The sequence below is a fragment of the Anopheles marshallii genome, chromosome 3 (assembly GCF_943734725.1).
Source record: "Anopheles marshallii chromosome 3, idAnoMarsDA_429_01, whole genome shotgun sequence".
NCBI lineage: Eukaryota > Metazoa > Arthropoda > Insecta > Diptera > Culicidae > Anopheles > Anopheles marshallii.
Window position 1 is genome coordinate 59,446,551 of NC_071327.1, and position 27,571 is coordinate 59,474,121.

The window sequence follows — 27,571 nt, forward strand, 5'->3', positions numbered from 1 at the left end:
ATGGAGCTTCCAAAGGGGGCCAAAATCACACATGCCGGACTGCTGCAACACACGCCCGATGGAAAGACGGAGCTGCAGAAGATCACCCAGGCGGGGCTGGTGGCCCGGTCGCCCGAGGGTACGGCCGCCAAAGGGATGAACATACGCGGCAACGAGGACCTGTGGGTCGAGATCCAGGCCAACACGTTCAAGAACTGGGTGAACGAGCACTTGCGAGAATCGGGACTGCAGGTAAGTTGTAACTGTGACGAAGATTGTTGTACAATGTTTTCCCCGCCCTACATTCTCATCTTTATTTTAGGTGATTGAATTCCATGAGGACTTTTGCGATGGAACGTTGCTCTGCGCCTTGGTGGAAGGACTACAGAAGCGGCCGCTGAAACCATCCTGGAACAAACGGCCAGCCAATCAACATCACTTCCTAGAGAACGTCACCACAGCACTGAACGCAATCGAAGCGGATGGCGTCAAGCTCGTCAACATCGGTAACGTGGACATCGTCAATGGAAATGTGAAGCTGATCCTTGGCCTCATATGGTCGCTGATCGTGCGCTATCAGATTGGACGCAGCAAGTTCCCGCCGCGCAAGCTGATGCTCGCATGGTTACAGGCCGCATTGCCCGACTGTAAGGTCAGCAACCTCACCACGGACTGGAACAGCGGGGTGTTGCTTTCCGCCCTGCTCGACTACTGCGAGCCGGGCCTGTTCCCACACTGGCGCACACTGAATCAGAGCGAATCCGTGCGGAACTGCGAACGGGCAATGAACTTGGCGTACGAACGGTTCGGCATACCGAAGGTCCTGGAACCGGAGTACCTTGCGTCGCGATGGCTGGACGAGCTGTCCGGTATGACGTATCTGTCGTACTTTATGCGACCCGGAGGACCTGGCTACAACGCGACATTGAAGTGGGTTAACGGGCAAATCAAGCGCCCTGTTACCAACTTTACGGTGAGATTTGGAGTTCTTGTCGGAATACATGAACCGAACTAATTGGTGGCTGTTTTTGTACTTTTAGAGCGACTTCAACGATGGCAAAGTGTTCTGCGAAATCATCAAAGACCTCGGTGGACCGGTGCCCGAACCTGCCAAGCTCAGTTCCGACCCATCGCAGTGGGAAAACAACCAGCAGAAGGTGATCGACGGTGGACTTAAGCTCGGCGTGAAGCCAGTGCTCTCCGCGAAAGATATGGCCACGGCGGACGAGGAACATCTGGGCGTGATGGCCTACACCACCTGGTTACGGTGGGTCATTCCACGGCCACCGCTTGCCAACATGCTTGCCGTGCATCTGGACAGCACGTCGGGTCGGGTCGGTGAACCGACGGAGTTCCGCGTCGAGGCACTGTCACGCGATGTGGACATGTCGAAAGTGAAGGCGTACATCAGCATGCCCAACACGAACACCCTGCACCAGGTGCGGTTGGGTTCGCGCGGTGAGGGAACCTTTGTGCCAGACAAGTACGGCATGCACGAGATCGTACTCGAGATCGATGACAATCAGTAAGAATCATAACCGGTTCACCACGCAAACCGTTCCTTGAGAAAGTCGTCTTAATCGGATCGCATCTTTCCATTGCAGACTTGGTGGACACTTCTTCCGGGTACTCCCAAGGCTTGTACATGTCGCCCCGCCCGGTATGGCGCCGTGCGCCCTCGGAAGCCTTGTGGAAGTGCTGGTCAACGCAACCGGTGCGCCGAAAACCGAGGACATCCTTGTGACCGCCTACAGTCCTTCCGGGCGACCACTCAAGTGTCCGTTGAAGAAGGTAAGGAAGAAACGTGGCCTCCTGGTCGACAGTGCGCTCACACATCCGTTCTTTTGCCGGTTACAGATCGAGGAAGGACATAGTGCCATTTTCAAGCCGGATGAAGCCGGCGTTTGGGAAATTGCCATAACATACCAGGGCCGCCACATCCAAGGCGGTCCGTTCACGTGTGCCGTGTTTGATCCGAGCGGTGTGTCCGTGCACGGGCTGGACGGTGCCATGCCGTTGAGGGCACACTCGTTCGAGGTGGATGCGCGCGGCGTCGGCGTCAGCGGGGAACTGCACGTCGACATCGTGCACGAAAAGCGCTCGCTCGTTTGCTCGGTGGAAAAGCTGCAGGAGAACAAGTACCAGGTGACATTTATGCCACGCTCCAACGGCAAACACCGGGTGTACGTGTACTTCAACGGGTACGACGTCAAGGGGTCGCCCTTCATCATGAAGGTCGGTTCGAAGGGTAGATCCGGTAAAACGCGCACTAGTCCGCACCAGCACGACGGGAAGCTGCGCTCCGAAAGTCCCTCGTACCACTTTAACTCGTCCTCGTTGACGCGTAAAACGGACAGTTCGTCGTTGCGTCGGGATATCTACTCGCCCACGACGGTACAGAAGTCTGGTTCGCGATCACCTCAAGACTACGAACCAGGCTTCATCAAGAGCTCCACGAAGGAGTCGTACACGAGCCGCGTTATGTCACCGGCAAGACACAGCCCTTCGCCCAAGTTGCTCTTCCCGACCACGGAAACCGACTATGGAGGATTTCGGCGCAGTACGGAGCTACTGTCGCAGCGCCGTGACTCCGATGAGCTGAAGAGTCCGGTACGCCTCTCGGACGAGGGATCGAGCTCGTACGTTAAGACAATCCGGACAGAAAACCACACTACGAAAACGATTCGCACGATGCTAGATTCTGACAGTCCGATCGCACACATTCGTGCCAGCCCGGGATTGAAAAGCCCTCAGACAGTGTCCGCGACGCTGCTGGATACCCGGGCCGGTACCAGCAGTCCGAAGCCGCTGATCACAACTACCAGTACGAGCACGTCCAGCACACGCTACATTCCATCGCCGGTGACGGAACACCGGGTTGCGAGCCCGATTGCAATGCACGAGAAGTCGAATGGCACGTACAAGGTGACCGAACGGAACTCGACCTACAAGTCCACCGTAACGCGAGACCTTGTGCGCGACAGTCCCACGTTCGAGCGCGTAGTTCGAAGTCCACCGACGACATCCGCCAACGTTGTGGACTATTCGTCCAACATCAAGGTGAACGCTAGCAGCGCCAACGGCGGGCAACCCTCCAGACGGGACAGCTACGATGTGATCAACAAGACGAAGCACCTGTTCTCACAGAACTCCTTGGAATCGTTGGCGAACCTTACTGAGCGGCAGCTCAACACTGACCTGACGTACGATCGCTCAACGCTCGATAATCAAACGGAAAAGAATACGCACTTCAACAAGTTCTCGCTCGGCACGGAAGCACAATCCAAGCGTCCGATCATCGAAGATGAAGGGCTGTACCGTGCTGGTGGCTATCTGAAAAACTATCGCACCGAGTCGAACGAGAAGTACGAACGGTACAGCTCATCACAACTGAAGGGTGGTTTCGAACCGATCGGACGGGATGTGAGCGGTGCGAGAGCCATTCGCGTTCAGGATATACCAGACGGTGTGCTCGGTCGTCCGGTTGAGTTTGAGAGTAAGTTGACGCTAGAGCTAGAGCGCTACGGTCGGTGTGAAATTTGAACCATTTTCCTCCTTACAGTCGATGGATCGCAAGCCGGTTCGGGAAACCTGGAGATCCTCGTCAACGGTGGCCGGGTAACGTCGGCAGTACGAGCTCTCGGTAACCAACGTTTCATCGCAAGCTTCACGCCGCACGAATCCGGCACCCACACCGTACAGATCACCTTCAACGAGGAAACCGTTCCCGGTAAGTCACTTTCTGGTTCTATTCTAGGTATCGCTTAAGTTTTACAGCAATTCTCTTACGATTATGAGCAGCGATTTGCCATTGTGGAACAGTATGCTTTATAATTTCTTCTCATGTGCTCCAAGGACTGATCTTGTCGAGAATGTTCATACTGTCCAACAAAAGCAGCCCTCCACCGTACAACCATTGGCAAAGAACGCGTGGTGGATGAGTAGTTGGACGTTTCTTTTATCGCTGGAAAAAAGTATTTATTACTCACCGTTTGGGCATATGGCGTGCGACATGCACTCTTATTATATTGATGCGTATTTAAATAAAGCTTGTACTAGTAAACATTCAGTTGAAGCCTCATAAGGTTAAATCAATATATCGTTTGATGGATGATGGATGGTAAAACGGTCGATCGGATAAACAAAAAGTCCAAGAATACAGAAAGAAATTAATGCTCCATGTTATATTCCTACTCACAAAATCACACTTTAAGTGATGAATTCCGACAGGAAACAGATAACAAGGATTGGAATGCTGTATTTACGGCTTATTTGAAATGTTAATGATTCCTCATCGAACAGAAAAAAACATTAATGGGTCTGATCAATGTTTACAACCCTCACTGGTTGCCTTTCAAGGGTCGATGAGCTGTGCTTAATTTGTTGTCGCTTCTAAAGTGAACGGCAGTTCAAGCTGCGACAGAATCTATTGAGTGCTGCGAAAACTACACTCGCAGCTTAAAACGAATTAAAAATACAATTAAAGACATTTTGCTTCCGATGATTCCATCCATCCATCAAGCGGTATTATCGTTGCAACCGACAAAAACAATCGTAAACGTGTTAGGCGGAATACAATTATTTTGTTGAAACTTTTAAGATGATCGATCGGCACTAGGTTCAACTCTAAAATTTTAGCATTATTAATAAATGCTCAGGAAGTGACTGTTTCGGGAAATCATGTCCAGCAACACCTAAAGCGTTGACTCCATTCGAGTGGATCGTATTTATGATCAAGCACATATTGGATTTAATAGCTCTATTAATAGGTTTAAACCCACAATTCAATGCGTGATTCACGCATTCATCTTCCAACGCGTGAACGTTACTCAAAATGGGAGAACAAGTTCATGCGCTTACGCATGATCACATGCGAACGGTTTCCATCTCTGGTGTATAGCCAACCAATTTTCCTTTCGCTGGGCCGTGTTCATTTTGAAGTCTTCGAGCGGCATGAATTGATAAGTGCTTGTTGATATTGCCTTAGGTTTTGTGATGATAATTCATAAATTGTTAGTTTATTAATTGAACGCTTAACGAGTGTACAACTCGTTAAAAGTTTTATTCGAAGTTTATCTACTACAGGGTGTCTTGCCTAATTTAATATTCATAAGAAAACAGGACATTTTCTTTGTGATATTGTAATTTAAACGAATTAAACTAAGTATTAAATAGACAGTTTGGTATATTTAAAAAAAAAAATATGCTGCTGGAAACGTATTTTCATAACATCACTTTTGCACCAACGGTCAGTTTGCTATGGCTTTGGGACTGGCGTTCCACGCTCACCGCTCCGCGATCACCTGAGCGAAGGTGGCTACGAGAGCGAGAAAGCCCGAGAGCGGAAAACCTGCCAGCCTACACCGAGTCACCCTGAGCGGAGCCGTGAGCGAGAGCGAAGCCCACGCAACCACTGGAAACGGGTGAGCTCGAGATCGGTACGATCGCGAAGAAAATGTAAGTCTTCTTTCGATCGTCCACCGGGCAGGGTGCGTCTTTCGTGCGATCGTCGTCATCTGCGCGTCTCTTGAGATAAACATAAAGGGTTGCCGGAACGGAAGCGATAGGGTGTGCCGGGGGTGCTAGAAGCGTGGAAGCCCACCGACATACACGCCGCAGAGGAAGAAATGTGCTAGAGTGAACAGAACAACCGATCGCAAAACACCCGTGAACCACGAGGGATCGCTGGAAAAGCTAGGTGTGCTTCGGGGCTGCCAACCGTGCGCGTGTGTATGTGGGATAGAAGAAGAAATTTATCTCAGGTGTGTGTGAGAGTCGCTTGCCGTCTTGCGTCCAAGTGTGCTATGTGTAAATTGCGTCCGTGTGTGCGTGAAGGGCATTAGAAAAGCATCGAAACGCAAAAGAAACAAAAGCATTCTCCCAGTACCGCAAAGCGGGGTGGGCAAATATTTGCAGCGCCCTGTTTTTTTTTTTTTTGCTTTTCTTTCTCCCGTCCCGGTTTCTCAACCGAAGCAAGCAAAATGCGAAGTTTGCATGTGGGAATTTAGATGCGGCGAGTGAAACGAAACCTCCACCGGTTGGCGATCGATGGTGGCTCCATCTTGCGACTTTAAACCGTGTCACCGGGAGAGCTGTTTTCCAGCTTTATCTACCATTTCTGCACCGTGACCGTGGCAAAGGGGTGTGAAACGACGTCTATTAGCGGCTACGATAGGCAAGAACCCCCTCATCGTCCCCAAAAAACGTAACAACAACAGTGACACCGAATTTCGTGTTGGCGCGCGTGATCGCGAGTGAAACGATCTTTGCACACGACTGCGTTTTTTTTTTTTATTTTGGGAAGCCATCTTGAATGAGTTTGTTCTCCAGTGGTGAACGCGCCAAGATGACGTGACAAGTTCGACGGGTTCGAGGTTTCGGCTTGCTGGCAACGTGTTTCTCGGTGTTGTGACGGCTACCTTTTCGGTTGCCTTCTTTTGCCTTTCCATTCTCAACACTCCCTGGGTGCATGTTCGATCGTTTGCCGTGTATTGGTAGCAAACGATCGAAAAACGGCAGCATCCCAGCAACATCAACAAGTTCTTTCCCGCTGCGTTTTGTTTTTTCTTTGGTCGTCGTCGGCTTCGTTGGTTTCTGTGTTTTTCCACCGTCGTTGCTTCGTTTTCGATTTGGAATTTAGCTTTCTAAATTTTTCTTCCTCGTTCTTTCCCGTAATGATCGCGCATAATTTGAGGGTCGCTTGTTTTATGCTGTAGCGTTTTTGTTGTACTGGTGCTTGGGATGTTAATACGCGGGGACTGCGCGTGTGTGCGTGTGGAATGCGCGTTGTAAGGTGTTGGAGGTGAAAATTAGCATCGAACGCAGATAACCATTCTGATGCTAGCCGTCACGATTCCACTCCCCCTTTACACAACGCATCCCACAACCACACCGCGGTCGGTGGGACCATGGTGGAAGGTGTTTGCTTGCTGTTTATGCGCGATACAAGACGGAAAGATCGACGAAGAAAATGCGGAAATTGTGGATTGTCGCTTATTTTCCACCTTCCCCCCAAACCTGCAGTCGGGCTTTTATGCTGAGCTTTATGTTGTACATCGTTGGTTTTGTTCCACAAAATCCATATTCACATCGATCGTCAGCAGCAGCAGCAGCAGCAACAGAACCAGCATCAACGAAGGTAGCAAGCTTCCGGCGGTGGCGTGACCAGTGGGCAACGTTTAACGATAGGATAACTAAAAGAAACGTAAGTTCGCCGTTTCATGGTCGGGTTTTGCAACCAAACTCCCAACCTCCGTTTTCTTCTAATCCGTTAAATCTTGTACGAATTATTGTGTTGATTGAAATCCCACTTTAAAATTACTCTTGGCCATGGGAGTCATTATATCATTACACACACGCATACACACTCGCAGAACTCAGCCTCCAGTGGTTGTATTTCTCTAAGTCTACTCGCCAACCTCGGCGGAGTTTGCTGGAGTTCAACGTATTTCCAACTCGCGCAAAGCCGTAAGTTGACCCAGATTCTGGACCGAGGCTTTTCAATGTTCGCGTTTGCTCCAATCGTGCTATTCGCTCTTTTTCTCTCGTCCAAGCGTCTGTACGGCTTGCGGATCGGTGATTGGAGCGTGGTAAGGCTTTAACAAGATTAAAGAAAAAGGGATAAAGGTACGCGCGGTGTGTGTGAGTGAGAACATAGCACGAATGCACGGTGCGTTTTTAGGGTGGTTGCTATCTTACTGTTAAGGGCAACCTGTGTATTTCCGCCACCGAGAATACCGTTCGAATGGCACCGGTATCAAGGGGGTGAGAGCATCATTCTTTTCCCTTCCCACCTGCCCGGTGGAATGTGCAGCTCGTTCGAGATTAATGATGATGAAATGTAATGCGCCGAGAATGCGTTTCGATCAGAACCCGCTCGGTCGGACGGTCGGTCGGTGTATGCTCTTCGGAAGGCGTTACGTCCATTAGAACGGTACTCTTGTGGGGAATATAAACACGTTGGGGGGCACAATTAAAACAGGTTACCCCCTTTTTCAGCTATCGGATTCGATGCGGACTCTGATGCGCTGAGAGGCATGCCCTTAATTAATTTTGTGGTTTTGCATATGAAAATCTACACACCAAACACTAATTTTCGACCACAAATAAAGATTGTGGTGGGGTCAGATACAAAAAAAACAAACAATCCCCCGCTGAAATCAAGGTTATGCAGACATTTCCACGACTCGCATTCGATTGGGTGCCTATTCAATTCGGCCGGAAATCGTTCAGCTCGGGTTCAACCCACCCTAAACATCCCCTGTCCGTCGGTGACCCTGCGCATAACTTCAGTCCCTCTCGAATCTCGAGACACTTCACCGGCGGCGGCTGTGTCTTTAGGAAAAGTGGGTTTTGTTTTTCCTACGCATCGCTTGCCATCTCGTGATGCCCCGGTGTACCACAACAACAATGGTGCCATTTTCCATTTGTTGTTTGTATGTTGTTTTTTTTTTGTGTGGTGTTTTCACATTCATCACACCAACCCCGAACCGCCCGGTAACCTTCAAGACAGACAGTCCTCCACACCGCACCAAACAATGATAAGATTTATCACTCGCTCTGTGAGCGGAAGACATTTTTCTTTAATCGCGTCACATTGCAACAGCTTCTTGTTTTTGAGGCTCGATCGTTTCGGCCTTTCGGACGTTTGCCGCCGAAGGCTAACGCTTTAACGCATTCAAGCTTTAACGCAGCACCCTTGCGTATAGAGGGGATACCTTTACACACACTCGCCAACAAAACAAAGTATAAAAGTCGTTGGTGGTTGGTTAACAAAACGGGACGGACCGACGGCTTGTACGTGTGTGTCTTAGCTTCCAAACCAAACCTCTGGGAAAACTCGTTTCCCGTGTGGGGGTTGTAAATATTTTCCCTTTTTTTTCCTCTCGCTGCTATCTGCTTCCTCTCCCGAGCACGATGATCGTGTGCGTGGGTTGATCGTTGGCGTACGTTCAAAAAGGCGCTATTTATGGTGACTAGTTTGGCTGATTCTTGCCCATCGATATTAAAGGAGACCCGTCGGTGTAGCGTTCCGCGCACAGAAACGTTCATTCAAGATTGGCAAACCGTGTAAGGGAGTGGAACTGCTGGAACAGCAAACGGCACCACGGCAGTGTTTGTTGCAGTGGATTGTGAAACACACACCGATCGCTTTCCTCATCAATCGACATAAAGGCGCACGATCGTGTGATGGGTCTTTGTGTATTTCAAGCTCCTCACACGGAACGAACGGAGCTTGTTGTTTTAGGCTGTGTTCCTCTCTTTTTAAATGCGAATTACAACCAACTTCAGCATTTCTCCAGAACTGTTCATTTAAGCGAAAGCACATTTTTTGCCGTCTGTGGTAAATAAATTTAGAACACCTGCAGCGTAAAGTTGCTCGTTTACAAAACACACACACACAGCCAAAACGGTCTCAAGGTTGATGACACATCGCAATAACAAAAGTTGATGCAATTTTTACGCTGACTCGCCGACTCGTTGGCGAAGGGCAGAAGAACGTCAACATTGGCATATGCGGACTTATTGTAGCAGCGAAGGCAGTTTTGACTGTTGCTCCTGCTGAAGTGTGCACTTCTGCTTAGTTCTGCTGTGGGTGTCGATGACATATCGATCGATTCATACGCGTTATGAAACACTGAACACTTCCTCGTCGCAAACCAAACGCAAACCCCGACCGACACTAGTGCAACAGCGATAACGATCGTCACTTTTCCCTTACCCAACGAAGCAGTCAGCACCGACGGATGATCGTGATGAAATGCTTGACGCATCTTACGCCCCATACTTAGCAGATGCATGCAGGCAAGCAGAGCGAGCATCGGGCAAAGATTCACATCGCTGCTCGCACCGTGCAGCACTTTCGCAATTGCAAAGTGCCGCAAGAGAAAGCGCTTTGCGATTGCGTTCTGCTTTGCCACGATCACCTAAACGCAGCAAAGTACCAACACTGTTCGTCTAAATGCAAAATCAAACACAATAAATTGCAAGTGAATGCGCGGATGGGATGCGCGATTTTCAAATTGCCGTGTAATTGGGGAGCGATTGTGCGCTCGTCTCTCTTATCTTGCGCTGCTGGAGCAGGTGCGTGCACACGTGCAGAAAATGATTGAAAGCAATGTGGCGGCGTATCGTTTTTCGTTTCTTGTCGGAAATGTTTATATAACGTTTGCACCGTACCGTTTCGATGGTTACCGATACCGAATACATTTGAATTTACGAATAATTTCGCATCCATCGAATCAACCCGACCGATTAGTGGGTTCGTAATTAGGCTCGGCTTGGTCGGTGCCGAGGAGTGAAGTTCAGTGCGAAAAATCGTCCAATCCAACAGTGCTTTATTGTATAGTTTAATTACCCCCACGATTAAGCGCGTTGGGTGGGTAATTTACGTAATAAAACAGATTTTAAGCCCCGCATGCTAAACGACGGCTTCCGTCCGGTACCGATCGAGCGTGTCAATGCTTAATGGGCCAAAAACCAGCGCGCCTGCTGCGTCGCGGTGTCTCGTCGGCGGGCGAATCTGCCCCGTTTTTCTTTCTCCTAGGAAAAGCTCACTCAAAGGAACGCACCATATGTGCAACTGCAGGTGCAGCAGAAGCAACAGCTGCCGCACACACACACCCGGGAGGAGTCACAGCGTTGGGAGAAAGTTTCCATTCGGACGAAAACACACCGGCTGACCATCGCCCTGCAGGCCCCCGTCTGCGTGTACCATTCGTGCAGTACGTTTTGCTGTTGCTATTAAACAGGGCAAAACGTCTCGGAGGGCTTCGCTTTACGGTAAAATATCGAATTTTCCACCATGAGAAAGTTTCGTACCGTGCGCCTACACCAGGCCAGATAAACAAAACACAGACACACACACACACAGCATCCGGAGGCAGATTGTGACGGCAAACGGACGTAAATAGGCACACATTTATTTCACTTTCTCATTAAAATGCCATACATTTTTTGGGTGTGTGTGTGTTGCCGTATTGATCGTACCGCTTTGTTTAGTGCGAAATTTAAACACTCAGAATTGCGCTATTTCCCCGCCCGCTGAAACCCGTACATAGCTCCCGGGTATACTGAGCCGGTGAAACGAACGCTTGGCAGTTTGTTTCTGCGCTGTCCAAATGCAACCATTGCGTCAATGGTGCCGGCGGCTGTGAAAGGTCCATTTTTTCGGGAGTCGTTAAAAGTTGGGCGTTTCTTTCGTGTTTTATAACAAGCATCACTAAATCGTTTGTCGCCTGAAGTTAATTCGATCATGGAGTGACAAGTGGCAGGTCGTTTCCGGTCGGGATTTGTTTTCGTTTTCTAATGACACAAAGCCGTGATCGGTTTTCGATTTGGGAGCCAATAGAAAGGAAAAACGCACCTGTCGAATTAGCCTGGCTGACCGCCACCGCCACAACGGATGGTTAATATTCGCATTTTAGCGTGTTATGCAAGGTTGCTCGCCGTTTGCTGGCCCCTTTCGGCGGTGGCCAGAAACGTGGCGCAGTATGAATGAATGATTGATTTGCTTCTGCATTTGTATGGCCAGCATTGTTTTTTTTGCCCCGGTTTTGGGCAATACATAACACGCGCAAGTGGTTATGGTCGAAAATGAAGCGTGCAGCATTTGAATTATTTTAATTCACACCGCACTCGAGCGGTATAATGTGCTTTCTGCCCGCCGGTCGATGAACTGTCCGAGTAGGGCTTTTAGTTTCGTCCACCGGTTTGTGGGTATGATTTAGTACCCACAAGTGCCATTACTCACATTTAATGTTATTTACCACCATGTAGCAAAGCAACAAAAAAACAGACACTTTTTCCAACCGTTTCATTGGAGGTTCGTCGCTTTTTCGCTCACACACTGGTTGAGTCTTTTGTTGTTGAAATTACTCCGCCGCGCATCATTCGCCGGGAATAGATGATAATTTTGAACACACTTACGGTTTCACACTCCCAACACACACACACACACACACACACACACACACAAAAGAGAAAAAAAACCGGTCCTTTCCTTTAAAAATAAACCCCCAGCAGGAGAAAATGTGCTGTTGGTTGTTGTTTGGCTCTTTTTTTTTGCCCAACCCGCCCAATCTTCTTCGAAACGTTCGAGTCCGTCAATGGCGGGTGAGGCACAATCTCCCGAGAAAACGACAAACAAATCCGACAAAACGGCATTCCAACCTTAGGGGCGATGAAGACCCATTCCCGCACCCCTTCAAGCCCAACCAAGCGAGCGATCGAACAACGCTTTGATGACATACGCGCCATCGGAATGGTGAAGCGAAATGCAAATCAACGCGGCGACGAGCGGCCATCGAGAGTCGCGAGAGAATGCCACGTTTTCCACGTGCATGGAAACGACCGTTTCGTGTCGATTTGGGTTCATTGGGTGGCAGGAGTTTGTGATTATGCTTGCATTAGAATCTTCCTACAGAGAGCAAGCGGCCCGTAAGCTCGATGCATCATCAAATTGCTAAGCTTGGGATAAGCTTTTAATAATCTTCTGGGAGAAAAAAAATGTATTTATTGTGTGAGTGTGGGATAACTTTCAAAAAATGCCTTCCAAGCACGACGGTAGCTTAAATCATGACAAACGAATTAGTCCCTGGCCCGGGTCAGAAAGGTCCCTTCGCTGAGCGCACATTAGTCCGGCTGCGCATTGCTTTACTAGCTTCCAAAAAAAAAAACACACGCAACACACTACCAACAACGTAAAACAAATGCGTGACTGTACCAACCCGACCCACTTCCAGTTTGAGGTCATTTGATTGTCCATCAGCAGACTACCGAAAGCAGTTCCTTTTGCTGCTGCTTGCATATGCATAAAACATCGGCCACACAGAAACCGTTTGCAGCAGCGTGCAACGTTTAGTGCAATGGTCAGAAAATGGTCTCTCGCGCGGTCGTCATGAATGACCTTTAGTGGACGGTGCGTGCGAATCAAAAACCCCCGTAGCACAAGCTCATGTTTATTGATAAAACTTTCACCGAACCGAGCGCGGGTGCGCGTGTAAAGTTTTGGGGTTGTGAGGCATTTTCGTTACATTTTTCCACCAGCAAAACGGAATGTTCGCATGCGCCACTGCCGTGCGATGAGTGTTTTTGCCTCCCATGGGCATAGCAATGAAGCACTGGACGTGGGCGGGTTCGGCGGGTGCTTCAAAGGGGGATGCGGACGATGCCGGCTGAAGGAAAACGAAACTTCTGGTGAAAACGAAACTTTTCGTTTACGCGGCAAATTTCGGACACTCTTTTCGGCCATTCGGAGCGGAAGCGACCTGCGAGTGTTGATCGTGATGATGATGCTCACGGTGCAGATGGTACGGCGTGGAATGGAAATAAAATTCGAAGCAATAACAAAACAACACGAGCCATCTTCTTCACCATTCATCAATCTCCCACCACCCCCATCTTCTACCACCACCTTTTTGGGTGGGTTAATTACTTACAGTGAAAACATGAACAATGTGCGCACACACACACACGCACGTGTCTAAGCGAAACCGGTTTCCTGATTGATCGCGATGGATCGAACCGTAGCTTCATTTGACGAATCGATCAGATGTATGGATTTTAGGGAGTGTGCGCTCGGTAAAAAGCAAGTAGCCAAGAAACATAACATAACGGGCAAGTTTCGATTGGAACGAACCGTTTTTCCTGCCCTCGTGTGCGGCCACACTGGGCACTTTCACTCGGCCATTGGTCCATGCACACACACACACACACTCGAAAGAGACACAGTTTCTCTTTTCTTCTTCACTTCGAAGGGTTTGACCACTCGCACTCGTATGGAGAGAGTTTATCCATCCTTCCATTCCAGTCAGTTGGACCGGCCAGAAAGATCAATTAATCGTCAACAGAAGAAAAAACAAAAGCACAATCACTCTATGGCCGGCATGAAGTTTCTCTAGACACATTCGCCGATTGCAGAAAGCGAGAGTGGTCACCGTTCCCTCCGATGGATGTCCTCCTGCTGCAGATGACGCACCGAAATATTCGCTACCAAAAACCGGAAAGACTGCTTGCCATACCGGAGCTGCGGAGCATGTTTCCGCATGTCCAAACGGGCAAACTGGTATGCCACGTTCGTATAACGTGCGCCGCCGCGGGTTCACGATGGCTGACAAATTCCTGCGTGTCCATCATACGTCCAGGTTCGGGGTGCAGTTGAATAACTGCAGTGCCATTGCTACCGCTGCTTGTATAACACAGCCCATGTTGAGTGTTTCGGGATTTCTGATCCACGAGATACGATCGTGTCTGGTTTGATGGATAAATTAATATTTACAAACGATGTTCAGCCGATTTCCGTTCGCCGGAGATGGAGATCTTGTCGCTAAGATATCGCTCGAGTATGGTCCCCCCTCACTCAGGAATGATCATCTCAAAAGTACCCAACTGCAGTTAAAAAAAAAAACGCCTTATATTGAGGTTTCGGGAAGGGACCATTTTCCATCCCCGTGCCACATCACATCACAAAATGTGTGTTACGAGAGCTTTCACACCTCATCGCCATGCTGTGCGCTGCTCGCACGGAGCTAATCTCCGGCCGGACGGCGGGATGGCCGATTTTCCCGCTGCACGATCGGTACCGGGTGCCTGTGCGAAACGCGATCGCTTCACACGCGACGCCACGCTCTAACCTGATTTCTGTGCAATTAAGCGCAAAAAGATGGCTCAAACCGAACACCACCCCACGTGCACGTGTGGGTCCATTTGTTTGTTATCTGCTTCCCGCTTTACCACCGCGCAAGCTTACCAATTGAGCTCAGCTACTCCGACCAACTGCTCCTCCTCCCCAACACCACCACTCGCACCGGTTTTTTTCCACCCAGGCCCATGGTTCCGACTTCATTATTAATCTTATTTGGTAATCGGAACGCGTCCCACTGCAACGGACTGCTGGAGGGGAAAATAAATTACTGTTTGCATTTTCTCCGGCCCGGCATCTTTCCGGCTTCACCGAAACCGTCAGTGTGGTGCATTTTGAGCTGCAACGAGATTGCTGTGGGCATTTGCTGTGGAGGTTTTTCGAATGTGTTTGTTGTAGGACAGGCTCTCCCGAAACCGAGGTGATCGTTGCCTGTCGATAAGATACATTTTATGCACGAATGGAGGCCAAACTGGATCCCCGGAAATGGGAAACCTTCGCGCAGCGGCAGTGGATGTGGAGCTTTCGTTGTCCAACATGTGCTGTTTGGGGATAATATTTCCATTCCCAAGGGTGGAATAACTGTCAATGTTTGTTCGTTAGGAAGGTAAAACATTGACTGACACACTTCCTGGAGATCTGCCCATTGTGACAACAAAGTGGGTAAAGTGAACACTGAAACAACGTGTGATCGTACTGATGTTGATACTTGATAATCCAGACGATGCTTATGGAAAATTTCCATTCGAACAAATTAAGTTTCTGACATACTTATTGCGATTTGGTGAAGCTTATCGAAGACCCTTAAAATGCACGAAAGAATCAAATATATTTCTTTATTTTTTCTACAATACAGTAACAAAAATATTGAATCTTCATGAAGATTAGTTTTCACAAATTCAAGTCTCCGGCGCTATCAACCGCAATTGATGTCAAATCACCTAGTTAAAATATTAAATAAATAACAGAGATCATATTTGATCAAACAAAAAAACATATTGATCCAAAACCACAACATATAGGGAGAGTTTGTTTTAAAATCGTTAGACAAAAACGTAAAAAATAAATATTTTTTATTGCGAAACACAATACTTCTCTAAAGAAGTATAAAATTACCAATATTGTTAACTTGTAATTAACACTAAGCAGCTTATTTTATTGATTCCACATTGAAAACGCAAACAAATGTTTTATTCTAAGTTCTCAAGAGCGTCACCCATATTTTGGGTGACGGAGGCTGTTGGGGACATTACGCGTCACCCATATTTCGGTGACGTAGTACGGAACGTGTAAAAGGCCTAACGTATCTTCAGAAATCTTTTCGTGCCAGATCTCTTGCCAATAGTCCATATGAAATTGTTATAATTGTCTCTCGATCTTCAATGACACTAATTTCTCCCCTCTTTCTTCACTTTCCATCCACACAGGCTCACCTTGGAATATCAACATCATGTCGTCACCAGGGCTCACGGCTCTCGGTGAGTCCACGCGTTTAGTGCCGGCAAATTTGCCGGCGGTTTTTGAGGTACTGCCGCCCCCGGGCGCCTCGATCCGAGGCAGCGACTGTGTGGCGACCGTGCTGTCACCGAGCAAGACGAAAGTGTCCGCCCGTGTGACGCACGAGTCCGCCAACGGTGCGCTGCGCATCGAGTTTGTCCCGTCGGAGGTCGGCACGCACATCGTCGAAGCATCGATCGGTGGTACCACACTCGTCGGTGGACCGCTCATTGCCAAGGTGTACGATTCGAGCCTGATCCAGGTGACGGACGTGAATGGGGGTGTCGTCGGTCAGCCGTGCCAGTTCCGGGTGGATGCCAGCGCGGCCGGCGAAGGACAGCTCGAGATTTCGATCAATGAAGGCGAGGTACCGAACCATGTGCAGGTGGTTGGTGGCGGACGGTGCCTGGTATCGTTCACACCCGAACAGGCCAAACCACACCTGATCGACATAAAGTTTAACGGCGAAACAGTGATCGGATGTCCGTTCGTGTGTGCCGTCGCCGATACGAGCCGAGTACTGCTGAACCTCACCAATCTCGAGCTGATCCCGGTCAACAGACCCGCATCGTTCCACATCACCGTGAGCGGTGGTGGGGCGGCCGAGCTGGCCGTCAGCGTGCGCGGCCCACAGGGTGAACTGCCGGTGCGTGTGACCGGTGACATTCACGCCGGCTTTACGGCCGAATTCACGCCGAACCATGTTGGCGCACACACCATCAACGTGGAGTACAACGGGTACCCGGTCCAGGGCACACCGTTCGTGGCGAAATCGTACGACGCCACCAAGGTGGCGGTGGGATCCGTGTCCAAGGGCACGGTGGGCCGGCCGGTGCAATTCACCGTTGACGCCGGCGACGCAGGCGAGGGTAATCTCGAGATTACGATCTCCGCCAAGGGTCACAACATTCCCACGCAGGTGCATCCACAAGGAAACGCCAAGTGAGTATTCGACGCGACCAGTGGACAAGCAGAGCGCCAAATCTAATGTTCACTCATCTTTGGTTTGGTTACAGATTCGCCGTCTCGTTCGTACCGGCCGAACCGTGCGAGCACATCATCAACGTGTCGTTCAACAAAATGCTTGTCCCCGGCTGCCCGATCACGGTCATTATCAACGGTGGTACGACCGGGCCGCAGGTTTCGCTCGGCGGTCCGGGCCCACTGCACATGCCCAACTCACTGGTCATCAACCACGCCGGAGGCCGCCTGGAGGACATCGAGGTGAACGTCGAAGGTAGGTGGTGGCCACCCGTCGCCGGACCAGTAGATACTAGCGTAGTGTTTGTGTAATGTTAGCGTCTTTAAGCATCAGTTTTGTACACACTCATACACATGTATATCGTTAAGTGTTGGATTTACGAGTTTTTTGTGAGCCTTTCTTCCCTATTAGCACCTTAAGAATTGTTTGTAGTCCACGTGACACACCACACCACTATATAAACACACACACGCACACACACATTCTGTCTACTGTTCCGGTTTTTGATCGCGTGCGCGCCCCTGTGTGTGTGCGTGCATTTGAAGTTTGAACCGTATCCTTGCGATCCGTACCCGTAGCACGTATCTCGAACGATATCGTTATTAGTATGTTGTCTATCTAGACTCGTTAAAGTTTCTTTTCTCTTTATTCTATCGACCGACTAGTCCATCTGTTTCATATTGTTTCCTTTCATCTGTTCTCACCTACTACTGGGTTACCAGCAAGTACTCAAACAATGTCGTTAGATGCGGGAAATCTCTCTCTCTCTCTCCCACTTATTCCTTCTATCTAGTTTTTCGTGTTATTTGTTGTTATTATTCTTTTTTTTCCTAAATTCTCCTTTCCAAAAATTCACACGCGACTCATTGCCCTTTCTCACACTAATGAACGCGCAATTGTGGAATAAAAAAAATACAGGCCCATCGGTAGCACTTCACCCATTTAGGAATCGGCTATAGCTAAATCGTGTGCACAGTGCGATAGGAATGATGAGGAAGTAGAAATTCAGGTCGGCAGGAGAAAAGCCTCCAAAAAAAAAAAACAACCCCCCCCCCCTCCGTCTGACCAAACACGTAGTCTTCCATTACGTTTTGTGGTCGATCAGGAATGGCTGTGCTGCTGACAGGCGCAGAATAATATGTTAAATGTTTTTTTTTTTTGTTTTATAAAATAAGTGAAATAATTCCCCATACAGAACAGATGATTGTGGCTTGGGAATGAATTGGAAAATGTCCTGGAACTGAAGCATAACTGAACGAAAATTAATTCTTCGGCTGCTCTACATACGGCAGCAACAGTTTTGGCACATTTGGACCCCCTATTAAATTTAAACTTCAAACCCCACATTCAACCACAATCTCTGGGCGTAAAACCGGTAACAAGCGTGCTCGTTTGTTGCATCCACAATTCACAATACAAAACACCATTTTTTATTCCCCCCTGTTCTTTCCCATCTACATCTACTCTAGCGCTGTAAATGAATCGTTTTAATCTGACCAGGGGTCTTCACCTCTTCTTTATTTTACATGTACATTCCAGGGCGCCGTAGACTTTTGTACTAGATACCCTTTGATTGATTGATTGATTGAGTGATTGATTCAGCATCACTGATCCGTAACGCGCGTGTCCATGGCACACTTTGTTAATAATTAGATTTGCCCACCGGTCGCGTGGTTTCCGTACATATCTCTTTAGTTTACTATTGCTTTTCGCATCACAATCCAAGACGGTGGAAAATGCGGTGAAAACTCGCTCACTCCGTTGGCTCTATGCCCGAATTCCACGTAGGGACCACGCCACCAGCAGTGACACCACAGCTGCCTGCCGGGCGTTTTGTCGCTGAAGTCCATTTTTTTTGCCATCGTGATGTACCATCGTGTTAAGTTTGTTCCGACCGCTTGTTCGGCTTTAGTATACGGCGTAATCCTTCGTAACAGCGGAAGCACGTAGTAGCAATAATACATTAATCCAAGCATTTCAAGAACAGATTTCTAACGCCCCTTCCTCATTTGTATCTCCGTATCGTTCGGTGTACATTAACGTTAATTGATCGATTGTAAGCATATTAATATCTGGATGCAGCTAAACATTATCGTAACCGTTAAGGCATGTTAACCATTCAACAAGGACGGCACAGGAGTGTGTGCGAACGCTTCCATAGCCTCATCCGAGAGGAAAATTCGCACCCCGCTGTGTTGCTTTCTTTATGTATCATTCACACTAAAACCCGTATTTATTCACACACACGTAAATACACACACACATGCGCAAACATTTGGCTAACACAATCGAATTGTAATTTCGCTCCCTGTTTCCCTTTCAGTGGTTTGTGTTTTGGGTTTTTTTTTTTGGGGTAAAATAAAACATTATGACTAATAAATTCAAACTCTTCCAACTTACTGCATGACCGCGCTTGTACGAGTGTTGTTTGGTTTAGTTGACTTTGTAGAAGAAAAAAAAAACAAACACACACACACACACACGCTCCTGTCCCCGGTTTTCCTCTGTCTTAATCCCCGTTCCGTCCTTCATCGTATGGGTGTGTGGTTGGGTGGGTGAAAAAGTGCATCATCCCGCGTAGACGACACCTTCCTCGTAGACTGTAGCAATTAGTGCGATATTTTTTTTTTTTGCCACTATCCCCTGTTTTGTTGCTGTTTTGACTCGCATATCGCATTATCAAACAAATCACCAACCAAAATCAAAACGACTCGTTCCGACACTCCAGGCCCCTCCGGTCATTCGGTACCGGCGCAGGTCTTACAGACGGCCGATGGCGTGTTTAAGGCCGAGTTTGTGCCACGCGTTGTTGGCGAACATCGGGTCAGCGTTACCGTCGAGGGACAACCGACCGTTGGCAGTCCGTACTCAGCGAAGGTAAGTAATAACCACCGGGTGGTTGCTCCCCCTGGGTGGTGCCTAATTTCGCCGCACCTCCAACCACCCGCCCAAGGTCGGATCGATCAAGCGAGAGAAGGAATTTTAGCCCGGGAAGGTGTGATCGGATGTTGGCGTGGAGAGAAGGGCAAACATTCGCAAACGATCGGAATGTGGAATGCGCATGGGATGGATTGGTGTGTAAGGTGTGGATTCGAAATGGAAAGGCACGGTCTGTTCCATAATTTATAAAATCGTCATATACTTGATTTGCTTCATGAAACTCATTCCGCGATCCGTTCATCGCTGGTGGAGACAGAATTTCAGAGCTAGTGTTTTGTCAAACAGTTCACATGGGTGAGCGACGCTAGTGTGACGGGGAGACTAAATAGAATTGTTTCTTCAGCAAAACTATTTCCTCTTAACTCTGAACTATCGGTAAACTACCTCAGAAAACCACACCTCATGTGTTATATATTCGATAGAAGCTGAGTTAATGAAGCAAAGAACATCAACATACCAACCAACTTATTAATTGTCAGCCATTAGACTATCAAGGGAAATTCACATAGAATTCAGCTTTGATAATATTTGGAATAAGACAAGTCAAGGACAATCAACAAACTAATATTAAAAGAATGATTTTTGTACAGGAAAATCTACTGCCTAGTTCTTCAAGTTTCAGATATCAATAGAACTTTATCCATTCGCTTACATCCTTAAGAAACGATCTGTTCTATTCTCTCTGGTACCAAGAAAACAAAGTAGCTCACTTCCTTGAATCACCCTGAGTAGCTGTGAGCTGTGAGAAGCTCACCTTGAATAGCTTTGAAGTGAGATCTCCTACTATTGCTCCTTCTCTGCGAGGTGCTCTCTTGGTACGGCTAAGAAATTCTAATTCCTTGGCCTTTTACAAATTTAAAAATTTTATCAAATGATAGCAAAAATAACTTCAAGAAACTAATCGTAGACAGCAAAACAGGTAATGCAAAAGACATCCTTCATGCATTTAACTCACAAAGAGCTCACCTTCATGTATTTCAAAACCACCCAAGATTTGAACGATTGGATGGAAAAGGCATCATAAAAGATGTGAAGAGCTCACATCATTAATAAATTACACGGAAGACTTGAAGTTTTTTTTTTTACATAACTCACAGATCAGGAAAAGGGCTCTTATTTGCACAATATTTACCTACCAAAAAACAAACACAGCTCACCTCACAAAAAAAAAAAAATTGGTGTCGTAAGCCTATTTCGACTCTTTACGTCGTTTTCACCCTCGTGATCTCATTCAACGGATGACTTGGTGCTTGTTTACTGGAAAAATTTGTTTAATTGGAGTTGCTTCCCTTCCCGGTGCTTTTGAATGATATAATCAAGCGTTTTATACATGAAACACAAGCAAATCATCAAAGTTCGGTTCCAATTCCGAGAGTCCATTTGCCGGCTGGCTGCGTGTGTCATACGCTGCAAATGCAGCGGTTCGCATTCGTTCGTTTATCAGAACGTGCTTTTAGTCAGGCAGCGATGGGTTCGCTGTTTTTTCCCCATGATTTGTGGTTAAGCATCAAACTATAAACACGACTTCCGGTGTTTAGATATCATTCTTTTCTTGAATGAATATTGTGCTAGTGCCAACCCGCGAACCTCCAATACGTTGTTGCATGCCATACAACTCAACCGCTTAACGCTTTGCTCCACGGTTGGAAGGTTTGAGGAAAAGAAAAGTGTCTATTAATAAAAGTTGCTACAGTACCACGGCAAGTGACTGCCTGCTTTTCGGTGTGCTGCGTCCATTGTAGCTTGACGAATGCGTAATTAAAACACACACAGATACACACTCGCCTACTATTGCCACTGCCGGGTGAATGATGAGTTCTTGCCGCGTTTCGAAAACCCTTTCCGGAGCTGTCCGCTGGAGTTCCAGTCTTGATTATTTTACACTCCCACACTTGGAACCTGGGGGTGGGGGTTTCAATTAGCTAGAGCGCAACGTTTGAACTACGCGCCTAGAAGGTCACGCGCACCAAACCCGAAGATCGCTAGAAAATTCCACAGAAAGATAAAAAAAACCGACCCTTACGGCTGGACACGTGCCAGCAGAGGAAGCGGCTGAAAGGTTTAGAAAACTAATTTTTGTGCCGGCGTAACACACCGGCAGTGAGGAGTTATGCGCTATAATGACCGTTAATTATTAACTTTATTCGCGCTTGTGCAACAACAGCGTGTACTCACACATATGCACGTGGGTAAATATAGGGAGAAGCTCGTGTTAAGCATAGCAGAAAGCAGGGGTTTAAAGGAATGGCCAAGATCCATAACACACTCACACCGTCCATTGCTATTTGCGGGGGCTACACAGCTCTGGACACGTCTCCTTAGTCATTCCGATCACGTCGCAACGATAGGAAGGGGGCCGGGGGAACCCAAAAAACCCGCTTATACTAACCCCGGTTTCCATTGCTATTCCATCTGCCCACACCGTCGGAACGCGCCACATCATGCTGCTGCAGGTCTACGATGTCACGGCAATTAAGGTAAAGAACGTTAACAATGGTACCGTCGGGAAGCCGGTCGTCTTCTTGGGTAAGTACAGCGCCATGTCCCCCGTCGAACCGTACGCAGGGCGCAAGAACCTAACAGAGTCTCACTCTTCGCTTCGCTTTCACGGTTCACCGAATCCTGCGTCGTGCGATCGTGCAGTGGAAACATCGCAGGCCGGCCCGGGCAACCTGGAGGTGACAGTCAATGGGGGCCGCGTACCAACGTCCGCCCAGGCGCAGGGTCAACACACGTACGCGATCAGTTTCACGCCCCGCGAAGCACAGAACCATACGGTCGAGCTGCGGTTCAATGGGCAGGACGTGCCGGGCAGTCCGTTCACCTGTAAGGTAAGTCTACCCCCCATTTCACCGTGCACCGGCAACGGGACCAGAACGCCAACATCGCCAAGTGTGTACGTCGATCCGTCGATCGATTGAATGATGTGCGAACGGGAGGGGATGGGGTGTGTTGGGAGATCCGGGGAGGGATCGATCGTACAGTACAGGTAAAGTGTGTCGATGCAAGTATTTCAACCCCCCGGCTGGAATACGCCTTCGGAGTTGAGAATGTTGGGGAGTTCCACGTTGGCAGTTGCATTTGTTACGGTGACCAGTGCGAGCGATGTGTCGAACGGGCGTTAGACGGATTGGATGGACTGGGCGATGTTGTCGGATGCGGTTCCTGCATCGGGGAAAAGTAGGAAGAGAATTGTATTGTGGGGAGATAAGATTAGTTTAAGGCGTTTTGCGAAGAGATCACCGTTTGTCCAATCACTAATTGCCCTCCTTTAATTTCAGGTGTCACCTGCAGCACGCATCGTCAGCAGCGATCTTACGGACAAAGTCAGCGTAGGCCACATGTTTGACTTTGTCGTCGAGTCCGACATTGCGCCCGTGGTGGAAGTGCTCGGTCCGGCCCGTCGTGCCGTCCGCGCCGACATTGTCCCGGCCGCTCCGTCCGGCTACCGGGTCAAGTTCGAACCGGTCGAAGTTGGTGACCATTCGGTGGAGGTGCGTTTGCCGGGCAGTGGCCACGTGGAGGGCAGTCCCTTCCTGCTGAAGGCTTACTCCGCCGAAAAGGTGGTCGTCACGGACATACGGCCCGGTGTGGTGGGCAAAAGCGTTAGCTTCGGCATCAACGCCAGCCAGGCGGGTGCGGGAAATCTCGAAATAATCGTCGCCGTCGGTGGTAAGAACGTGCCGAACTTTGTGCAATCGGAGGGTAATGCACGGTTCAAGGTGAACTTCAAGCCAACGGAAGCGGCCACCCATTCGCTGTCGGTGCGCTTCAACGGATTTCCGGTCCCGGGGTCACCGTTCGCTTGTCACGTTACCCACGCGCCGGTGTCACTGTCGAAAGCCATCGCGACCGGCGAGTGTCTCCGGCAAGCGCCGGTCAAGAGTGCCAGCGTGTTCGAGCTGGAAGGATTCGATGGAATCGATCCGCAAGTGTTGATCACTTCCCCGTCCGGTGACACGGTGACGTCGCGCATCAACTACCAGGACGACATCCATCTGGTGACGTTCGTGCCGACATCCGTCGGTCGGCATCTGATCAGCGTAACGGCAAACGATCAGCACATCAACGGATCACCGTTCTCCTGCAACGTGTTCGATGTGTCCCGCGTGTCGATAAGCGGGCTCGATCCGCGCAACACGATGGCTTCGTTGGGTGTACCACTCACGTTCAGCGTGGATGCGGCGGGCGCTGGCGAAGGTACGCTCGAGCTGGTCGTGTCCACCGCAACAAGCACGGTGAAGGCGGAGGTGACGGCCTGTGCGCGCGGTCTCTACGATGTGACGTTCATACCGCAGAGCTGCGAACCGCACTTTGTCAACATCACGTTCAACGATCTGCCCGTCGACGGGAGTCCGTTCCGGTGCGAGGTGCAGCAGAACACGCAGCACGTACAGGTGGGCAACACCACGCTGATCGAGCTGATGACCGAAGACCAGACGGTGGAGATATTCGACCCCGAGAACAAGCTCGTCCCATTCACGCTGTCCCGCAAGGCGGCGGAGTTTCGGGCGGCCAAGATTGGCCAGTACGTGGTGCGGTACATCGATCAGGAGACGCGCAACTTCATCGCGGCCCGCACGATCAACGTGTTCGATCCGTCCATGGTGAAGATTGTGGAGGTCGGTGAAGCGTACTGTCACAAACCGGCCTCGCTGGTCGTGTCGACGAACGAGGCCGGTCAGGGTACGCTCACGTCGATGGTGCGCTGCGGTGGGCTGGAAGTGCCCCACTCGATCCGTGGCACGGCTAACAACGGTGTGTGGGAAATCGTGTACCATCCGACCCGGGTCGCACCGCACAAGATCATGATCCTGTACAACCAGGTACCGATATCGAACAAAGCCATCGAAATTAACGTTCTGGCACCGGCGATGAGCAAAGAGGTGTGTAGTGTGCTGTACCCAACTGGAGGTTGTTTCTAGGCGCAAGAGTTAAAACCCATGTCGGTTGTACCTTGTATTTGCAGATCACCGTGAACGGATTGGGCCTGTACCAGGCACGGGTGGGTAAGACGACGTCATTCGCGATCGACACCGTCGGTCATCCGGCACGCGAGTTCGATGTGGTTGTGTCGGGTCCGGGCGGTCAGGCACTGCCCGTACGCTGCTACCAGACCAAGGGTGGCCATCTGCAGGCCGAGTTCACCGTACAGAAAGTTGGTCAATGTTTGATTGGTAAGCGATAGCTTAGGGACTCACATTGAGCTGCAGACTCATTGCCACTCGGTTTCAAACTTGCAGATGTTCTCCATCAATCGAAACCATTGATGGGCAGTCCGTACACGTGCGAATCGTACGATCCAACGAAGATTCAGCTGCAGAAGGTACCGAAGATGAACCTGTCCGCCAACTCGCCCATCTCGTGGATCGGTAAGTTACGCCTCCGGAAGTTCGCCTTCCAGTGTCCTCAACAAATCCTTTGCTCTTTTGTATTCCAACAGTCCAATCCGAGTCAGCTGGTGTTGCGGAGATTGAGGTGACGGTCCTATCGCCCTCGGGACAAAACGTCCCGGTAAAGCTGACGCAGCAGGACGACTACGAGCATTCGATCGAGTTCGTTCCGCAAGCGGCCGGACATTACAAGGCCACGATCATGTACGGCGGGGAGGCGGTCCCGAACTCACCGATCACCTTCGCCGTACAGTCGGCCGGTGGGAAGAGTGACAGCCACGCGACTGGCAACGGGCTCGAGGTGGCTCACCGCGGGAAGGAAACCTCGTTCGTGGTGTTCTGTCCGACCGCGCCGAACGTGCAGATCGAGCGCAGCGACGAACAGTCGGAACGAATCGAACCGCGCATCAAGAACATGGGCAACAACCAGTGGAAGATCTTCTACACGATCCTCACGGTGGGCCGGTACGAGATCAGGGCGAGCTGTACGAACCGCGGACCGCTGCCCGGTTCGCCGTGGAACATTGCGTGCCTCGATCCGGCCAAGGTGACACCGATCGGTGGTTGGGGTTCGTTGCTGGACGGTAGCGGGAAGCTGGTACTACCGAGCAAGATCGTCTTCGACACCGGTATGGCCGGACCGGGCGAGCTGACGTGCTACGTGGATGATGCGGAAGTGATGGTGGAGAAGCAGGGCAACGGTAAGAGCGTCCTGTTCCTGTCGGACGATGGACTCAGCAAGGGTGAGCACAGCTTCGACCTAACCTGGTCCGGATTGCCAATATCGCAAAGTCCCGGGTTCGTGTACGTGACCGGCATGACGATCGGTTCGGATCGCGTTGTATTGACCGGGCGTGGTCTGACGACGGCACAGGTCGGTGAGGTGTCTCACTTCACGATCGATGCGACGGACGCACTTTCCGGCAAGCCGGAAGTGCACATGGCGTACGACGATGGAGAATCGCTTCCAGTCACACTGCTACAGCCCCGCCCGAACGAGCTGATCTGGCTCGCGTCGTACAACCCGCACAAATCCACCGGCGGACCGCTGAGTCTCGAGGTGGAATGGAACGGGCGCATTATCAAGGGTTGCCCGCTGACGATACCGGTCGGACCGGCCGTTGACGCCGCGAAAGTGCTCTGCTCCGGCGAAGGCCTCCGCAACGGGGTCGTCGGGCGGGAGATTAAATCGTGGATCGATACGCGCCGTGCCGGCCCGGGAGAGCTGACGGCGCACTGTGCCGGCCCGCGCAAGGTTGCCTACTGTGAGCTGTACGATCATGGCGATGCGACGTTCACGCTGAACGTGAAACCACAGGAACCGGGCCGGCACACGCTGACGATCAAGTACGGCGGGCAGCATGTGCCCGGGTCACCCTACACGCTGCGTGTCGTTGGTGCGCCCGACGCCAGCAAGGTGCGCGTGTACGGGCCCGGCATCGAGCACGGTGTGTTGGCCACATTCCAGTCGAGGTTCATCGTCGATACGCGAGGCGCTGGTGCCGGTCAGCTGACGGTGCGTGTCCGCGGACCGAAGGGTGCCTTCCGGGTTGAGATGCAGCGCGAAAGTCAAAAGGACCGAACCATCCTGTGCAAGGTGAGTTGGAGTGGGATGGAGCTGACTGGAGCTGCCGGCAACAAGCTAACCTTTGCATTTGTTTTGCTCCCCCATTACAGTACGATCCCACCGAACCGGGCGACTACCGGGTGGAGGTTAAGTGGGCCGGTGAGCTCGTACCCGGATCGCCCTTCCCCGTGCTCATCTTCGACACACAGGAGGAGCTGAAACGATTTCTACACGGCAACTAAACGACGCAAACCCTTCTTTATCGAGGGAGGGGGGTGGTCAATGCTAGGACAGGAAGAAAAAACACATTAGAATAAGCAGCAACATTACAGCATTAGGTGGAGTCGAACGTTGCTAGTTTAGGGAAACGAAAAGGGAAACGATCGAACAGTGAGCATACTGCTTTATGCCACACAAGTGCCTCATGCCACAAACACCCACACGCGCCGAAAAAGAAAAACGCAAGACATGTGCGGTAACAGTGCCGGCCAGGAACTCTAGCGGGGGGTGGGGCCGGCCGTTGTTAATTTTAATTGTTTAAGTTTTACAAACGTGCATCGAATAGTTGGTAG

At 50.0% G+C, this 27,571-nt stretch overlaps 1 protein-coding gene across 1 annotated transcript; it reads left to right on the forward strand.

Annotated features, from left to right (window-relative positions):
- On the forward strand, window positions 1–27,241 carry LOC128715776 (filamin-C). The gene is made up of 16 exons (XM_053810691.1): window positions 1–231; window positions 302–952; window positions 1,020–1,504; window positions 1,584–1,770; window positions 1,837–3,475; window positions 3,542–3,709; window positions 16,048–17,059; window positions 17,134–17,354; window positions 19,828–19,976; window positions 22,493–22,565; window positions 22,683–22,870; window positions 23,321–24,925; window positions 25,009–25,216; window positions 25,283–25,411; window positions 25,483–27,029; window positions 27,110–27,241. The coding sequence occupies exons 1-16, from the start codon at window positions 1–3 to the stop codon at window positions 27,239–27,241; spliced, it is 8,625 nt and encodes a 2,874-aa protein (XP_053666666.1).
- Window positions 27,242–27,571: the final 330 nt, after the last annotated feature.

What these genes read in the sequence shown, in the direction of transcription:
- LOC128715776 (XM_053810691.1), top strand. Translation starts at nt 1, where the DNA reads ATGGAGCTTCCAAAGGGGGCCAAAATCACACATGCCGGACTGCTGCAA. An exon ending in TCAAGTGTCCGTTGAAGAAG is followed by an intron (nt 1,771 to 1,836) that starts GTAAGGAAGAAA and finishes TGCCGGTTACAG; the next exon opens with ATCGAGGAAGGACATAGTGC. An exon ending in CATCGAGGTGAACGTCGAAG is followed by an intron (nt 17,355 to 19,827) that starts GTAGGTGGTGGC and finishes CCGACACTCCAG; the next exon opens with GCCCCTCCGGTCATTCGGTA.